This window comes from Bacillus rossius, chromosome 1 (genome assembly GCF_032445375.1).
Source record: "Bacillus rossius redtenbacheri isolate Brsri chromosome 1, Brsri_v3, whole genome shotgun sequence".
In the NCBI taxonomy this organism is placed as follows: domain Eukaryota; kingdom Metazoa; phylum Arthropoda; class Insecta; order Phasmatodea; family Bacillidae; genus Bacillus; species Bacillus rossius.
The window spans coordinates 45345197-45364423 of NC_086330.1; the positions used below are offsets into that span (position 1 = coordinate 45345197).

Consider the following 19227-nt stretch of genomic DNA (forward strand, 5'->3'; position numbering starts at 1 on the left):
GACTGCTCTCTTTTTACTCCCTTCACTAATTTCATCGTTTTTCGAGGTATAATTAACATTTCCTCTAACAGTGATATAATTACGATTGAGTGTGTCTTGAGTTCAGATGTGTCAGCAAGCGCCTAGAAAGATCAAGCTTTAGGAGGAACGCATTACATGTGTTCTTCAGCAGCTATAGTTCCTCAAAGAAAACACAAAGAACACACAATCAAGTGAAATTATGTATTTAAATACTTTTTTTTTTTAGAGAAGGCCTAACCGCTGGCTGTCGTTTCTCAACGCGTCGGCCATTACGAGGCGGCCGCCGAGGATGACATTAGCATACACCGCGACGATTCGATGAACAAAACAAAAAGAAAGAAAAAAAAGATTGTCGGGAAAGGGTTTGGATTGGTGAGGGGGGGGGATGCTAGGGTTAAAAGAAACAAAAGACAGGCAATGGCAAGTCGCCAGTCCCTCCTTGTGGCAAAGGAGATCGTCTTTATTTTTTTTTACGGGTCTCTGTCTGGTCGGGCCCTATATCGGCTTTGCAATTAGGCCATTTTTGCTGCTCTCGAGCAATGACAGGCCCGCGGTCGCCAATCAGGGACCCTTTACCCACCCGCTCCCCCGCCAACCTCCTTACCCTACCCTCGGGGGGGACCCTCCACCGCCCAATCACAAATCGTCGAATTACTGCCGCCGAACCGTTTTCCCCATAAACTTGGTCACACCGAGCAATTTTCACCAGGGACGGGTCATTTCGGAAGGCTGCGGGCTGCAAGTTGATGGCTGCTCAAAGATTTTAAAATGGGTGATCCTTTACTTTTTAAAAACAAAAAACGAAAAATTGAAAATTGTGTAGATTTACATAAAGTCCCAAAGCTTTTCAGAAGAAGAAATACGCCAAGCAGGGTCGCCCAGGCTTGGTAGAAGAATCGTCTCACAGACGTCTTTCCGAATAACATAATATGTTTAGTGTACAGTATTCGAACAACCTTAACCTTGATGCTATAACAATAGTGAGGCAGGTTGGATGCAAAGATGATCCACGCGAATAAAAATTAAACGTGATGGCTCAATCGGTGCCGGATTACAGAATGTACCAACTGAGGAATGCCCGATTACAGAATGTCGTCTGTATCACTTTGAAATTCGAGCATCGCATGGGGTGGTATGCTGAAATTACAATAGCGCGACGATGGTGACGCGACAGATTTCTAACCAATCACGTTCAACACATCCATGACGTCAGCACGACAAAAATGGCGGACGTAATAAAATAAAAATATTTTCTCATTCCATCGCATCTCTGGTGCGGCGTTACTGATATGCGTGTCAGAATTTTGGTTTTGAAAGTTGGTTAAACTGGTACATCGGCAATTATGTTAATAAGTATTACGTATTGTATTTTTAAGGTTTCGTATACTGATTTTATGTGCTAAATCTCTGACATGTGTTTACGCAGTGTTTTTTTTTTACAATTTAATGTTAATATTGAACTAAACAAATTTCTCTAAAACACTTCAACATGCCATACCATCATTGTATTTTGAATGTGAATTTAATAGTGAGTTCTTTCTGTTATTTTTTTTTTCGTAATGGTATTTTTTGTTATTTATTTTTATTTTATTCACTTTTCTATGTGCTGAGTATGATTTCTTGGATATCCGCGTCTAAACTTCATATCTGATTTCAACCCGTATTTCTTTGCTATATCTGTTGTTTGTGTTTGTTTCATACTTTATTAATGCTAGCCTATTTTGGACTTTGTTTTTTCTCCACCACTTAATAAATAATGAGCAAGCAATGATGCCAGTCGTATAGATTTATGTATGTATGTTTGGTGCTTATGAAACACCAAGAAACATGTTACATACATTTGTTTATTTTTAGCTGTCGCGGAGGTAACAATCCCAAAGACGCGATATTTTGCTATCGCGTCGCAAACTGTCGCGCTGTTGTGACTTCAGCATTGTTCTGGAAAAAAGCGGACAAGACGAGATCCAGATGTCGGCCACGCCACGCATGCTGGCCAGGGCAGACCATGCGTGAGATAGCGCCCTCTTGCCGAGAGCCCAGATGCGCTATCTTCATGTCCCATTCAAAACTATCCAGTGTGGGATGATGGGGGGGGGGGGGGGGGTTGGGGGGGAGGAATCCACGCCGTTGACCAACTGGCGCGCTCTTTTCTAGGAAAAAGTCTGGCGGCTAGCGCGACCGTCCCTCTTAATCGGCGATCCGAGGGCGACAACGTAGCATTTCTCGGAGAAGAAGACTTTACGGAGACTCTAGGCCGTGATGCGTTCATATATTTCGGGTTCCCTCCCCCCCCCCCCCCTTCACCCCACTCTAACCTTTTCACCACGCGGGTGGCATCTTGGAGCTCATTTGTTTTTCGAGCCACACACGCGTGGACGTCAGCCTGAAAGATGTTGGCGATCCTGATCAGTGCCGATGTACGGTCCGTGTCATGTAACACGTCAAAAATGTGACAGTTTCTCAAAAAATGGTGCCAACATTTTTACTCTGTCAACGGTGTTCCTGTGAGGTTCTCGAGAGTTCGTAAACGAACATCATGTGATACTTACGAGTGGCATTTGGGGTACTGGGTACTATTAGTACTATGTTTGAGAACTGTCATACTTAGGATGATTCACAGTGCAAGTATTTTATGTTATTTTTATTTCCATAATAGGCAGCCAATTACCTACATTGTATTAATGTTAATCTGGTATTTGTAAAAGTCAGGCATTTCTTTGTAATTGAAATTTATAATTGTATTCGTTCATTACTTTCGTCGTGGCAAACTAACTCTTACATAATTTTCTGATGACCCAATTTTGGACAGTGCATACATGGCGCAATGGTAAAACAATGAATTCAGGAATCGGTTTTTGAATGTCCGGCCATCCTTATTATGATTCCCCATTATTTCTAGAAGTCACCTAAGTTACTGTGGGCTATGGCTCGTCCCGTTACTAAGTATCATTCCTGGTGCGTACATCTGTGTGTGAGCTATCGTCGGTAATGGAATTGTCGTTGATTTCTGTTGTCCTGTTAATGTATGTATATATATATATATATATATATATATATGTGTATATATAATAAACCAAAAAAATTCTACCAAAAAAATGTAGGTCCTTTTTCAGAGCAAATGTTCAAATGTTTCGTATTTTATCATCAGCTGAAAACTGAAAGAATGAGAATTTTTTAATTTAGTATGTATGTACGTTGATGTCAATTACATTTTTAACAAAAACTCGAACCAAACAGCCTATGTAGAGTGTTAAAAGAACAAAGTCGCTCACTTATATAAAGTGTATTTTTAGTAAAAGCTGGGTTGTGCTAAGTCTCTTCAGTGCCTTCATGCACAGCCACGTGGTGACCATGACCCACGCCGCGGTGATTGGTCGTTCCCTAGTGGGCCGCCCCATCCCCGCCGTCGATGACCTCGCACCTTGTCCGGTGCTGCAAGGCACTACAAGGTGGGGCACAGGCGCCGGCGCCGGGGGGGACACCAACAGGAACAAATAATTTGCCTCTATTTCTAATCCTCTTGAAATTTAGTACAAGTCCACAAAAAGCTTTAAAATAAATACAATTTTGAAGCTACCGGACACGTATGCCAAAATTAATGGGTTCTGTATTTAATGTACGCGTGTTAGAAGAAAAAAACTAACTTTATTTGCATTTAAATATAAAATATAAAATAATAAAAGTACTGGAGTGATATTATAAGTAAGGTTGGTAAAGTTTAACTTCAATTAAATTTAAAATTCCGTAAGCGGGTATACCGCAGTCAATGGTCGCGGGAGGTTTCGCCTAATTCTGATAGATGGCAGTAATGTTAAACGCGATCTAGACAACTGTACTGCAATTTGTCGTTATCGTACCTGGCTAAAGCCATAATATCATACGCTGCCGCTGCTGGCTTCAGTAACCATCATCAGAAATCCTGCACCGTCGAGCAATATTCGTGGATCGTGCCATCGAAATATCACACATCAGCCATCCCTCTCTTCTCCCCCCCCCTTCCCGGAAGCGTTAGAAAGTAACGAAAACGTTTAACATGTGAACCTCGTATTAGAAGTATAAATTTAATAACCTGAAAAAATATACAGGTTCAAACGTGTTCTAAGAGAAGACAACATTTTGCAGCGAACTAAGTTACCACTAACATAAAAATATAGTACGTGGTTATATATTTTGCTTTAAACACTGTTCATATACACATATTTTTTTTAAAAATATTTTGTAGCAGCCACAGGAACTATTATGTTACATCATAATTTGGAGTAGATGAGGCGTGTGAAATTACACAATAAAGACGTGGCCTAAAGGAAAAGATATAATAAATGTGAATCAGTACCATAACAACTGTGTGTAACCAAAAGGGGAGGAGAGTAGTTTTGTGTCCTCGCCTGGAAGATGTTACCGAAGACGAAAGAGATGATATGTGTCTCATCATTTCACCTCAATTATACAGCCTGTCCCCTGACAGAAGGAAATCAGGTACGTGTCAAAGGTAAATTTATATTATGTCACCTGAAAAAAAGAGGGGGTATTAAATGGGCATGTACGAGAAGGATATTGCTTCAGGACCGAGAAGATAAAGAGGAAATGTGGTAAGACATCACGTTAAGGATGTCACAACAATAAGCTGGTGAGTATATGTGTCAGGATCTTAGCTCTAAGATAAAACCTGAGACAGGAGGCGAGGAGATGTGTGTAAGGACATAATTTTGAGAATGTTGTCTGAAGCACGAGGAGAGGTGATGTATTTCAAGACCTCACCTGGAGGATATCGTCTGAGGCAGGAGGAGAGGAGATATGTGTCAGGACCGCGCCTAGAAATGTTGCCCGTGGCAGGATGAGAGGAGGTATGTTTAAGGACTTCCCTTGGAGGTAGTCACTTCAGGAAGCAGGCGATATGTGTCAGGACTTCATCTCGAGGATGTCACCTTGGGAAGGAGGCAAGGTGATGTGTCAGGACCTCACCTGAAGGATGTCAACTCAGAAAGGAGGCAAAGAGATGTATCAGTACCTCACCTGGAGGATGTCACCTTGGGAAGGAGGCAAAGAGATGTGTCAGGACCTCACCTGGAGGATGTAACCTCAGAAAGGAGGCAAGGTGATGTGTCAGGACTTCACCTGGAGGATATCACCTCAGGAAGGAGGCAAAGAGATGTGTCAGGACCTCACATGGAGGATGTAACCTAGGAAAGGAGGCGAGGTGATGTGTCAGGACCTCACCTGGAGGATGTCACCTCAGAAAGGAGGAAAGTGGTGTGTCAGGACCTCACATGGAGGATGTAACCTCGGAAAGGAGGCGGGGATATGTGTCAGGACCTCACCTGGAGGATGTAACCTCGGAAAGGAGGCAAGGTGATGTGTCAGGACCTCACCTGGAGGATGTCACCTCGGGAAGGAGGCAAAGAGATGTGTCAGGACCTCACCTGGATGATGTCACCTCGGGAAGGAAGCGGGGAGATGTGTCAGGACCTCACCTGGAGGATGTACCCGCGCGCGTAGTCCTCGTGCGTCCAGCCGAAGCCGTGCAGCACCTGCAGCACCTCGTCGCGCTGCAGCACGGAGAAGAGGCGGTCCAGCAGTATCTTGAGGCGGATGGGCAGCGCCTGGCAGCCGTACAGCACGAGAGAGGCGATGTCGAACGCCACGTTGGGCTGCACCGGCTCCACGGGGCTCTGGCCGAACAGGTGGCGGAACCCCAGCTTGTCGAGCGCTGTGGACAAGAGAGACCCCGGGGGACGTCGACCCTCTCCTCAGCCATAACACAACCACACGCAACAGGGACGTCGACAATGGGCTGTTGCAGGAACCATCCCAACAACATGGTTGTTTCAGGGAGCCGTGAAAGACCAAATACCGATATCAGAATGGTCTACATCTGTACACTGTGTATGGAACATAAATATTCATGTAATTTGTTCATTTCTATGATAACAACTAAATCAATACAAAATAGTGTTCGCAGTAATACTGCGCTCGGAATTTTACCTGTGCATTTATGCTTTGTGGTGTGCCAGTACCTCCAGTAGTCAAAGTTATTTGTACATAAACGGTTCTCTGAATATCTTTCCAGTATTAACTGTGCACATTAGTAAACACAATAAAGCTTAATAAAGTCAAATTTTTGAGTATTCGATAATCTTTTCCAGGTTTTTAAAAAAATTCATTCCTTGAATGACACATCAATTAAAATATAAAATAATGCGACAATTTCGAAGAAACTATTTAATTTTCTGTATAAAGTTACAATATTTTTCTTGTAGTATTTCCAAACTATTTCTTGGCAACTGGTTTCCAAAGAAATTTTTGGTAAAAGTAGAAAATTTTGCACCAGAAGTACCTAACTGTCAAAAACATTTACATTAAAAGTAGAATATTTAGGCTTTATAATTGTAGAATTTATATATACATATTTATATATATATGACACAATAAATATGGTTTATTGTTAAAGTTTTGACTGAAATAAATCTAAACGAGATACACAAAAATATTGACCAAGCGCAGTTTAAATGAATTTTTATTTCAAATTAATTAAAATTGGTGATAATAATAATATTTTTCTTTGATATTGTCGTTCAGAATATTCACAATATTTTAATGTGTGATAATATAAGTACATTCTTACATGTATATTTACCTAAAATATATTTTTTTATCGTTTGTTTGTGTAGTTCCTTTTTAAAATTAATATTACACCAAGTATTATATTATTTGCATAAACATTCAATGCTCAATCATTTATTATCTTGAACAAGATATGTCAAAGTATATTGATTTAGTTTATGTTAAAATAAAAATAAAAATATTATATTTTTTTAATTTGTAGTAAGCTCAGAAAAATTAAGGATACACTTTAAGAATTGTTTTCCTTTATGAACACGTTATTAACCATTACGGTTTTACGGGAAATTTTCCACACAAATATGGTAAAATTTATACGGATTTATTTCATTTCTGAGATAAAAAATAGGAGATACCTTTTTTTGATTGTAAATTTCCTGTACAATTGTATGGGATAATAACTTCCAACTTATATTAAGAAACGTTACAATAATTTTTTTAGAATCTACATTATGATGCCACTTTCCAAACAAACATTTTGTAAAGCCAAACCAATCTTTACCTTGGTGTATTCATTCTCAATTTCTGATTAGCCAATTCTAGTAACAGTCACTTCTAAGTAGAGTTCGCTCCTTGATAATATCTGCAATTTAAAACTTTTAAACTGTCCACTCTGCTATTTAACGTTTAACGGAGCTAGTTACCAACTCTCACGCCAGGTGGAAGTGATTAGCCGCTAATTGAGCCGTGGAATGGCGTGTGCAGTTTGGTTCCAGCGGACAACCAAGAAGGAACAAAAGATAAGGCCCTTAAAAAAACCTTTTTTAATTGGAACTTTGCCTTAATACGATGTTACATTCCACACCTTATTAACTTGAGCAATTAGCATTATATATAGGCCTAATAGGTTTTATCAATCCCCAAATTTTACATAACTTCTTATACTCTAAATTCAGAACGTTGAAACATTTTCCAATTGTTTAAAATTTCATTCAAGTCCAATGAATAATATCTAACAAGAACGACTTAAACATAAGTGTTCAAGACCACAAAAATACAAATTAAAATCGCTCATAAATCAGTGAAAACTTTCTCAAACCACGTACTAGTTAAACTTTAAACAAGTTTATTAACAAGGCGATAATTAAATAAATATTAATTGAAATTTGTAAAAGAGTATTGAAATCATCCAACTTATTCTTGTATAGATTATGTGTAAATGGATTAGAATTGCTGGTAGATAGGCTATTAAGAAAAACCTAATTGATATTTAAATAAGGTACATTGATTATATTGACTTATGTAAAAATATTTTTTTGACGAGAATTTTAATGTTATGCAAATTGTGACATTGTAAAATATAAAAATCTATTCGTAGATCACTAAATTTTAGTATTTATTGATTAGTATGTAAGTGTTTCCTGTTGTCAAAACGCCAAATTCTTTTATTTGTAACCAGATTGTAAAAACATCAATGTCAGAGATATCAGAACTTTGCTTAGCAAAATTTGTCCACTGAAGTTCAGCTGATTCAGTTACGAGATTATACCTCACGGTGCGTGCGTATGTTAATACAAACATTGTGATTTGTTTTAGTTCAATGTACGTGTTACTCGTCCAACGAAAATTTCCGGGAATAATAACCGAGTTTAACATAGTTACTGTCAAATTCCGTCAATCTTGTCACATTTTTTTTTTCCTACAGCAACGTGAGGCACAAAAACCAGGCCTTTTTCCGCGTGGCGTGTAGGAAGTGGGACGAATAAAGAAGAAAAACAGTACACGCGCGCTATTAGGGTTGTGAAGGTGATTTAATTACGCGGCATATTTCTGTGTCGCCCAGGCCACATCAGGTTAAAGTGCCCATGCGTGTAGGCATGCAGGCACCGGACATTATCCAATAAACTGCCGAGAGGGGAAGTATCGTCCGATTTTGTGTGCACGGGAGAACCTCAAACTAATTATTACACTGTTCGCGCAAGGCAACATCTAAATGGGGGAGTTGGAGAAGATAGGCGGAAATATTAACGGTGCGCGATTTTGTAAATCTGTAAGGGATCCAGAAAAAAGTGTTTTCGATCAAATTAACCCTTTTTTCTGCTGTCAAATTTTTCCAAATATATCGTGTTATTCGCAGGCCAGCACGCAGAAACGACAAAATAAACGTTACTTTTCTTCTCATTAGATACGAGAATGTGCGTAGGCCTACTGTTGCAACACACAATATAGGCAGTCCTAAAATAAGCAAACTTAAAGGGGTATTGGGCCTCACCAGTTGGAAATTTCAAACGATTTGCACTGCTTGCAATAAAGCTTCTGAATTAATTTTTTTTTTGCGTCCAAATGACATAGGACTTATTGGCTACTTGTTAAAATCAACACCTGCACACTGGTTGTAGTCGCCGGTGTGAAATAATAAGTTATTTCCTCGTGACGCGTATTAGGCCTGGGAAATACGATTTATGACTTTACATGCTAAATAATTGGTACAAATTGTTAAAAATTAGAATTATAACAAAAAAATGGAAACACCCAATACCTTGGGTTTTAATACCACTTAAACATACCTCTTTTATTTAGTATTACGTGATTTAGAGGGGTAAATCATATGCTCAATCGCTAAGTCTTGTTCACAACGACCACGTGATGCACACAAGGAAGCTTTCACTTCTTTAAAAAAATATTATTCGTTTTGCAATTGTTGCAAGACCAGGCATGAGGTTATTTTAAAACAATGCGTTGCATCGCCAAATACTAAGTGGTTAAAATTTGTTCGTCACCTTTGCCCTAATAACTTTTACAATAACTGTCGATAACATATCACTTTATCAAATCTGTTATTATAAAGTTTTGAAATAAAATATTTTGTAGGAATAATTTTTTTCTAAGAAGAGAGTTTTCAAATGAGTTCTTTTCATTTGAAGATGTGGTTATTTAAAAATCGCATATCGAGCCACAGTGAGTTGTTGGGTCCAGATATTTTGGTTGTTACCAAGTCTCACTTTTGCCTCGTTCCGTATCAGAACTTGTAAGGTTTCGCCACTCTAACAAAATCCACACAATCCCAATTCGTCCATTCTCTAGGTTCGACAGAAAAGTATAAACTTCCATGTTAAGGGATTGTAAATTTCTTTCTCATGAAATAGTTTAGGAAAGAAAATATTGCGCGTTTTTTATTTACATTGCAATTAATTATGTTGAATGCAATTCACTTGACATTCTCTCAGTTCATAACTGGTTCCAACTTAAATGGTCATTTTTAGGAGTTAGGGATAACTTACACTTCATATTCTATTATCACGCGAGGAACAAAATACCCTGGCTCTAGCGTATCTAAAAAAATAAAGAACTCGCTCCAATCACAACTATGTATTTTAAAATTACTGCGATTATAATTTGACTGTTGTAATTTCCTTAAAAACACGTGTGGGTGGACACGTTTGTAAGACTACTAAAGGATACATTGCATTTAACGCACGGAAACAAACATTTTCTTAGCAAGCTCCCAATTTTACTGAGTGTAGCTTATTTCAAGGCAGTTCAATTCGTTAATATAACTGCAATAACGTCCGGTAATAGCATAGATTTATTCCGAAATCACATAGAAATATATAATTTGTTTCCCAGAAGAAACTATACGTATAGAGTTTGTCTATAGGAATTTACGTCACGCACTAATGCACGCGAAGTACTCGGGTAGAGACTCGGTACTCATAAATATGAGTCACGCCGGGACTCTAGGATTGAACCTATGACCCTCGCCGTATAAGCGTGAGGTGTTAGCGGCCACAGCCACCAAGAGCCCTTCTATACCCTACTAAAACCTACTAGACCCTACGAAACCCTCCTAGACTATTATACCCTTCTGGGCACTACTAAATCCTGCTACGTCAACTAACCAGATTTCACTAGAACCCAACAAACTCTACTAAACTCTATCAGACCATTATAGATCCTACTAGATGCTACAAAACCATATAATAATCTACCAAACACTATTAGACCCTACTAGACCCTAATAACCCTGCTAGCCTCTTCTAAACCCTAAAAACACTACTTAACTCTAATTTACTCAACCATAAATTACAATACCACAATACAACCTACTAAATCTACTAGTCACTACCAGATCCGTCTAACCCTACCACACTTCTAAACCCCTCTAGAACCAATGAAACCCTACTAGACCCTGCCAGATCCAACTTTAGACATTGCTTAGCCCTATTAGATTCTATCATACCCTTGTAAATCCGACTAGACCCTACTTAACATTACCGTGCAAATTCTGAATGTTAACTTTGTGATGGAAAAAGTTCGAAGCGTGCCCTCTCTCCCTAAAGGCATTACGCGTGATGCAGATATGCTCATGTCGCAGGGGGGAGTGTCACTCCTCTGCCCCTAATTCACGAATAATCCGACAGCGCAGCTCGGGCGCGCTGCTTCCAGTGACAAATAATTCCCGTAATCGCGGCCAAGACAAGACAGTTCACACTGCCCGCTGGACCGCGAGGCAACACGCGTGGGCGGGAGGGAGGGGGCGAAAGGGCCGGAGAACCCTCCCTCCTGCATCATCATTTCAGCTCTCGTTGGTGGGCTGTGTCGCTGACCGGACTTTTAAGTTAGTTAGGCACCATAGTCTCAAATTTGACAGTTCTCCCAAAGTATTACAAATGGATTATGTGTCCTTCCGCCACTGCTGATTTGTCAGCCTTAAAAAAAATTGTTTTGATTGTTACTGTTTCGTAAGCAAACAACAGTGTGTGATTCTTTGCAAGTGACACTTGCGAAAAGTTCCATGGGTACTGTCAAATTTCAGAAGATTCAGGTGACACAAACTATATCCCACCACACAACCTTGTAGGAAGAAAAATGTGAACGTCAACCTTATTTTTTATTGAAGTGCCATGCGAGATTTACAAAAATTCAAATTTTTAATTTTTTTAAAATTTAATTCTCGTATTATGTCAATTCCTTCAGGTCAGAACAATATTGCCGCTTAATTTTTTTAAGAAAAAAATATTTTCTTTGATCTATTTATCTTCACGGCATCGTGTTCTTTTTTATATAACGGTAGGAAGAAAGGGCGCGAGCGATTTTCACAAAGCCGACCTTCTGTCTTGGCTTCTCGGGTGAAATTTTAGTTTCAGGAAAGCATCTTCGTATAACCTTCGGTGGCACGAGATTTATGAGTAGGCCTGACAGGCCGGGCACGATCAAACACCAGAACCAACCAGTGGTCGCGGTGCGGTAGACCACAACGGTTAAGGTAGTTGTCTACCTCTGCCATCGTCTTGTTAAGGCCCCTGCCTACTCGGCCACGCACGCGGTTTTCAGGTGAAACCACGGGATTTGAAAACTGCTCAAGACATCCGAGTGGTGTCTGTTTACGGTAAGTATTTGCGCTGAAGGCGTATGATCAGTTGTGTTTCCTTATTTAGTTTCTAATCTGTATTTTTAGAATAGCGAAAATGGCTCAAACGCGTTTTCAGAATAATGTTTAGGCATGAAACAACCGGTAGAGATTCTTGAAAACACTAAAGAGACTTGGATGACACCTTTATCTTCTTTCATCCGCGATATGACGAGAAGACTGCGAACTCCGCTCTTAGAGGCGATACAGCGCTAGAAGCATCAGCGAACGTCGCACTTATCACTCCGCTTAACTAACACAAATAAATCCCTGACTAGGTGGGTACCTTAAGCTGTAATAACGTCAACCACGTAGAGTAAGTAAAATATTATTGCGGAAAATGTTATACCTAATGCTCGAAGCAAGGTGAAAGTTGCCTATTTCATACTTTCATTGAATGAATATTGCAATGTTTGAAATCATTATTATGGTCATACTTCATAAGAGACAACCTGAATAACGGAGAAAAAATATATAACCTCGCAATCACACAAAAAAAATATCAGCTTATGTCAAGTGTTAAATTTATTGTAGACAACACAGAATTCCGTGGAAAGAATTAAAACAATATTAAAGCACACAAGAATAGAGTGGGCTGACAACGATGAAACAGTTGTAAGAACAGTAAATACAAAAACAAATAACAACCACTGGCAAACGATGATACTAATACATAAAATGGACAGCACAACGAAAATTGAAAATGCAGCGATGGACAGCGATGAAATTAGAAATTTATTCTAGAAACACAACGATGACAGAACAGACGAACACAGTAGGTTTCCTAAGACAAAACATTTGCGATGTTTCGGGAAATAAGATATGTTCCCGTCATCAGGCACAAACTGGCTGATGGTTTCTATGTGTTTTTAGTATTCATCTTTCTTTGCCCGTTCGTCAGGTTTTCCCTATGAAATACAGTGTAATCCAGCAATGGTTTGTGTCCAACATATTGATTTAAATCAAACAGTCTATTTTTGTATGCCATGTATGGTTAAGCCTTTTAGGATAGTCTAGGCACGGCCAAATACTCTCCAGACCAATACCGGATTGGTTTTAAACGTAATTGCGAGAAAATCTGGCAATTTTATTCACACCGAAACAATATACGGAATAAAATTTATACAGCACAAACAATGCATTTTATGTTTATTATACCAACATTTTGGGCAATGAATATTTAACCAATATCCTGCCCCAGAAACACGTTTATTTATCAATTTACAAATTTACTGTAGCAAAAAAAACACTATTTGTGTGTTTATGTGCTTATTCAAATATTAAAAGCTTACAATGTACTCAAAACTTAAAATATTCTGAAGTTCTGCGTCAATTGTAGGAAAGGCATTTGTTGTATTTATTTAATTTGAAAGAAATATATTTTGATATTCCTATGAATTAAAAAAATTAATAAAAAATATAGTTCAATTTTTAACATCTTCCTAAAAATTTGTTAAATAATAATAAAGCAACAAAATAAAAGTCATTAAATTTACAGCAAAGTTATTTCGAAAAGATTATTTGCTTAGAATTATAATAAAAACAAAAGTTTTAACACTAAATAAATAATTTAAATTGAAAGTATATATAACATGTAATGTTAATAATGTTCGCAGGCTTTCACGGCCATTGTCTGTAGTAGCTTGGCTTCTGGGTTGTAGCCGTGTCCTTGGCGAATAATTCACCGACGTTTCGGTCGACATTGCAGTTGCCATCATCTGGGAGCAGTTACGTACTGGAGACTGCGATGTCAACCGAAATGTCGGTGAATTATTCGCCAAGGACACGGCTACAACCCAGAAGCCAAGCTACTTCAATCCAAAACGTTGTTGTGTAAAACTATACTTCCAGCTTAGCAAGCGATAATTAATCTTATTTAGCTATGAGTTCTGCACTCATTATCTTCCGGCTAACAAGAACCTTGCAAAGCAGCTGCTATCAATTCCAAACTCGTCTGCACTATCCGCGGAGCTCGAGTAGGTGTACTTAAGCAGCTTTCGTGATGTCTATATTCTTGCCGCGCAATTGATACCAGCGACAGTCGCCTGGCTTCACTGGAACTAATACCTAACCGGCTTTGGAGCACTGCTTTGTCGGAAGGCGATGGATTTCCGCGAACGTGTTTTTTTTTAATGTTCCCGGTATGACGTAGGGAATAACCCATTCCGCCCCTTTGTTGTTTTTTTTTAAATCTTTAATGAGCTGCTGATACGGCGTTTAACTGGGCGGGGAGTGACATGGCCGCCGGCATCAGCACAGGACGATCCCTCCCGTGAATCACTCCGAGGAAATGTCGAGTCCCGGATATGAGCGATCGACAATCAAAGTTTTAATCCCTTTCCTAAAGGAGTAATGGCAGTTTTTTTTACCTACATGATTATACAGACAACTTGCCATACTAATCTGGTACCTCTTCCATGCATGTGACTATCTTCCAAACAAAATTTAGGGCATATACCATGGATTCACGAGAAAAGTGTCCCGTAAAACTGTATACGTTAGTATCATCCATTACATGATTTAAAACGTCACCAATAATAGTCTAAAGAGGACAGAAAAGGTAAGTGTAGAGCGCACGCCACAGATTATTCTGAAAAATGTCCTTAAATGAACATTCAGACCAGGAGATATTTGAAAAGTGCATCTGAGGGCGGTACTCCAAGACGTTCGGGCAAGGTAGCGAATCAGCACTGCCTTGTTGGGATGCAACCGTAAACTCATTCGCGGGCCGTATTCCAGATGGTGTCCAAACCAAATCCTAGTAAGGAAATAAATCGGCAAACTTTTAAGTAACCGGTGCCCTGCGCGAGGCTAGAAACTGGTTTCCAACGCATTCTAGCAGACGTTCTATACTATTAAGGCAAAAATACTAGAGATAGCAGCATCATCGCATAAAATTAGAACATTTTTTCTAGCGAAGATCGTGGTCACAGTACGTATGTGTTGGCGCAAAGTTTAGAGAAATGCTCCATATATCGTTCTTGGGATAAGATCATTGGATCGCGGATGCAGAATGGCATGATTGAAATTTTCTGCCACTGACCAACTCTTATTCCTGGACCTTCTTGTCCTGTACTGAACATGCCTGCTTAATGATTGAATTGTTTAACCCCGCATAAATCAGCCCAAGGTTTTCCTTGTGTCTATACAGGTTTTACCTGGACCCAACTAAACTACTTATAGCCTAGATAGGGGAGTTAGTCATGGCATCAAATATTGCCATGGCTAAAACCCAGCATTATCGCACGTTAAAGGCTTCGGCCTGGGACCCCACCAAGAGTATTCCATAACCCAGACCCCTCCCAAGCAAATAATTAGATCAGGAAAAAAAATTGCCATTAGGTATGTTTGGATACGTGAACGTTGAGTTGTCACCGCATCAAAACTTGATGCAGCGGCCGCACGGGTCCCGGGAAGCGTTGGTCCGCGAGGGAGGTTTATGATTGGCGGGGCCGGACAGGAAAAGTGCCGTGCTGGAGGGGGGATGGGGAAGGGGAGAGGGGTTAGAGAATCTCGGGCGTCCTCGTTATTGTTACGTGGCGCGCCGGATCACGGCGACAGTTTATTTCATTACGACAACCTGCACTTAGCCGAAGGCCCGGTCTCTTCTGTATACCTGCCTCGCCGACCTTCGGGGAAAAAAGGGGAGGGGGGCGCTCCGTCTGCTCCACCGCCGGGCGTGGGTGAAGGAAGCCTGAGAACCGAGGGCTTTGCTGCCGCTCGAAGGCCGTGGTCGCTCTCGCGGGAGAGACGTCACCGCGTCCGTGCGCCCCTGGCGGATGACGGAATAAGTACATTCCAGACGCGTCGTGCAGCGCCGATTCACCCGCACTTCAAAGCCCGTCTGCAAACAGTCCGAATCTGTGGACGGTCCGCGACTTCGCACAGTCACACGAAAACAGCCCTGTCTACAATATTGTGACATCCGATGTCCGAATCTACTGATTTGTAAAGTTGTCACCAGAACGCAGTAAATGTACAGCGCCAAAATTAATGTTCATCCGATTTTTTTATTTCATTCGGTGTAAATTATTAACGCTGATAAGTCCTGAACATTCATCTAACTTGCGAAAAATAAATAATATTTATTTATCCTGTAAGGCAAAAAAAGATGCTAATAATTGAATCCGTGCGTTCGACCTTTCAAAAGCGCCGGTCGCTAACAGACAGCAGTGATCAATATTTTGTCTCTTGTCTTCTTGGCTTCCTACCACCACGTCCGTTATTTTCTATTTACCTCTTTGAAACGGGAACAGGAAACGTAATATATATCACGAGTGTTATTTTTCTATGCTACCGAAGGAAACCGACTAGGACAAAATGTTCAAATTGACCAATGTATTCGGCCCAGGAAGATTCGGAACATCACCCAAACCAACCACTTATTCAAAATGGGTCTACAGAAATTAAGTAACGTGTGTTACACAGCTGTTTAAATATAGAAAACGAACTTATAATTAAGTAAGCATTAGACAATTAGTAAAAAAAAATGTATTTTATGTATAGGTTTGGTACTTAACATTTTTCAGAGAGCAGATAATTTGCGGCGTGTATCTGGTTGCTTAGTTCAGGTAAAAAAATAAATTGTTAAACGCTATTTAGTTGCAACTAATGATCGTTATATATTTTCGTATTTAACATTTAAATAATTCATTTTACCGTACTTAGATATAATATATTTTAAAAAAACTTATTACTATTTTATTTTCGTACGAGCTTCAAGGAAAGAAAGCTCTCTGCTGATGATAAATTAGAATTTAACGAGCTCTGTAGCAACAACATAAATGCTTGTGCTATATCAAACAGGGCTGTATTTTCACAAGCCCTTCTCTCTGAGATATTGGCCTTGTGAAGCTTCTTCTGCTTCTGCTTCTTCTTCTTCTTCCAGCGCTAATTGGATCTGTGTCCGTCGCGCCCGCATCAAATCGTTTCCAGCGACTGTGACGTCACTTCCTGCGCGGCCGCTGACCACTTCAGGACGTCACAACACTGTCCCTTCGCGCCAACTATGAAATAGTGAGGTAATTGAAAAGGGCGCGCTAGCCCATTGAAGCAATTGGCCGAGGAAGTCGTAAATAAGGCGTTTGAGGCTTTTCTCCAGCCTTCGTCATGCAGGTCTTGAGTTTCACTATCTAAGAGAGGTCTTTTCATCGCACGCGTGGACACAGAAGAGATATTACTGATAACATTGCTACTTATTAAATAATTGCCAATCATGGAGGGTGTCAGGTCGCCGTAAACTGACCCGTGTACAAAGTACAGTAAGTCTTTGCTGAGTATGAGACACAAGAAACCAAAATCATTTTTTATCGAATACTCAACATAACGTGGTTTACAAAAGTTGTTAATGTATTTACTAATTTAATTTTGCAACAGTTACGACACCCTACGAACGTAGTCGGAAAAAAATGTGGTCACGTAGGTATATTCTGTACTATGTATCCAAGGTGTTTCCACTGAAACTACCTCAGCTGGGTTTTCCCGGGTTCCTCCCGTTTTCCCTTCAATGCATTCCGTCAACGCTACATTATCGTATTGGGCCATGCGTCCGTCTCCTTGTCGTCCTTGTTGTCGTAGGGGGTATGTCCTGTCGTAGGTCATTATTTTTTTTATTTACATTCCACAAGGTTAAACTTGCCAACTCTTTGAGTGACTGAAGAAATAATGTACAGCGCTAACGTTTTGCATAATTAGCTGGAAAATTGCATTTTTACGTTTTTGTGCAGTATTGATACGGAGAATGAAATGGAATATAAAACTGTAACTTTTTAGGTTTTTAAGTCAATTTTACTGGCGTAATAGGGTCTGGTTTATTTCTTTCAGGAAAAAAAAATTAAAGTTACCTGGTCTTTAATATCATACAATTTTTAATAAATTTAAATAATGTATATATTTTTAAAGAATTTAAATCATACCATGCAGCAGCTACCAGCTTTGCCTTCAGTTATTTATTCCATGTGGTTCTCCGTATCCATACTGCACAAAAATATTTTATATTCATATTTTCCAGCTTATTATGCGAAAAGTATGCAACATATCTATTTTTTTTAGGTTCAGCCATTCAAAAAGTGTAAACGTTGAATCCGGTTAGACTGCAATGGGACATACACTTTTAGCCGTAATTTATTCTTGATTTGCGCTGAGCTTGGCGGCTCTGTGCTAAAGACGTAAGTTGGTGCACGGTTCGCAAGATATTCCCAGAGCATTTGACTCCTGGAGCTGTCCACAGTTAGGGGATAAATACATCCAGGGCCCGTTAAACTTTTTGATTTTTGATGTGTAACATCTTAACTTACTCTATACGGAATTTGGAAAGAGTAATTTCGTGAATGGAACGGAAGTCACATAGGACGTAAAGTGTAATCACGGTGCTGCCATCTGTGGCGGATCTTCACAAAGTCAAACAGAAATTTTACTGAATTACCTAGTTATTTAATGAATAATAACAAGATGAACAGTAGTGTAATAAAATTCCTTATCAATAAGCAGGTTCGGGGTTTTGGGGTTTTTAAATTTTTTTTTTGCTTTAATCGGAACCGTTTTATTGTATAGTTTTAAATTTCGCTCTAAAAATCGACCGATTCGTTAGTCAACGTAGCTGCTCCGGCAGCGGCGGGTGCTGAAACTACTTTTGAAATCAATTTTCGTAAATTTACCACGCTCAGCATGATTTTAAAGAATCCTGCGTAAATTTGGTGTCTCATTTTCATATTATAGGTGTATTTTTAACATGAAAACACATTAATTCGAGGTTAAAAGTTACACATCACTGGCAAATACTGAAAGACCCAAGTGCATTATTTTTATTTTTTTTTAATTTGATGCGTGAGTATACTCTGAAGGAAAGACGAAAACTACAAATCTATCGTTTACTATAATTCGTGGGAAACCTCACAAGTTGACGCGATACGCGCATACCACGTTCATAGTTCCGGACACTGTGTACTGATTGTTGAGTGATGGGTCCTTAGTTTCTCCGGACGACGCTGGCGATTCCTGGCGGAGCTGTGCAGGGTGGCGGCTGGAGTAGGGGAGTACATACGTCGAAGGTCCTCGGAATGGGTGGAGGGGGGGGGGGCATTAAAAAAAATGGGGAGGGAAGAAGAGTTGGAGGTCCCGGCGCCGACAAACGTCGGCGTTTGCGCGGTCGTCGTCGCGAATTTTATGCTTCTCCGCCCCGAACCCGCAGGGGGTGGCGCATGCGCCCCGGACCCACGTCATTAAGCGTTGTCGGGGAA

The 19227-nt window shown here is 39.9% G+C and overlaps 1 protein-coding gene across 1 annotated transcript in view; it reads right to left on the reverse strand.

The window, feature by feature from the left end:
- The window catches only part of LOC134527438 (zinc finger protein basonuclin-2-like), a 523318-nt gene that overhangs the window by 29443 nt on the left and 474648 nt on the right, over positions 1-19227 (reverse strand). Inside the window, exon 4 of the mRNA XM_063360158.1 lies at positions 5493-5728. Coding sequence (XP_063216228.1) covers positions 5493-5728 — 236 coding nt within the window. The remainder of the gene's footprint in view (positions 1-5492; positions 5729-19227) is intronic.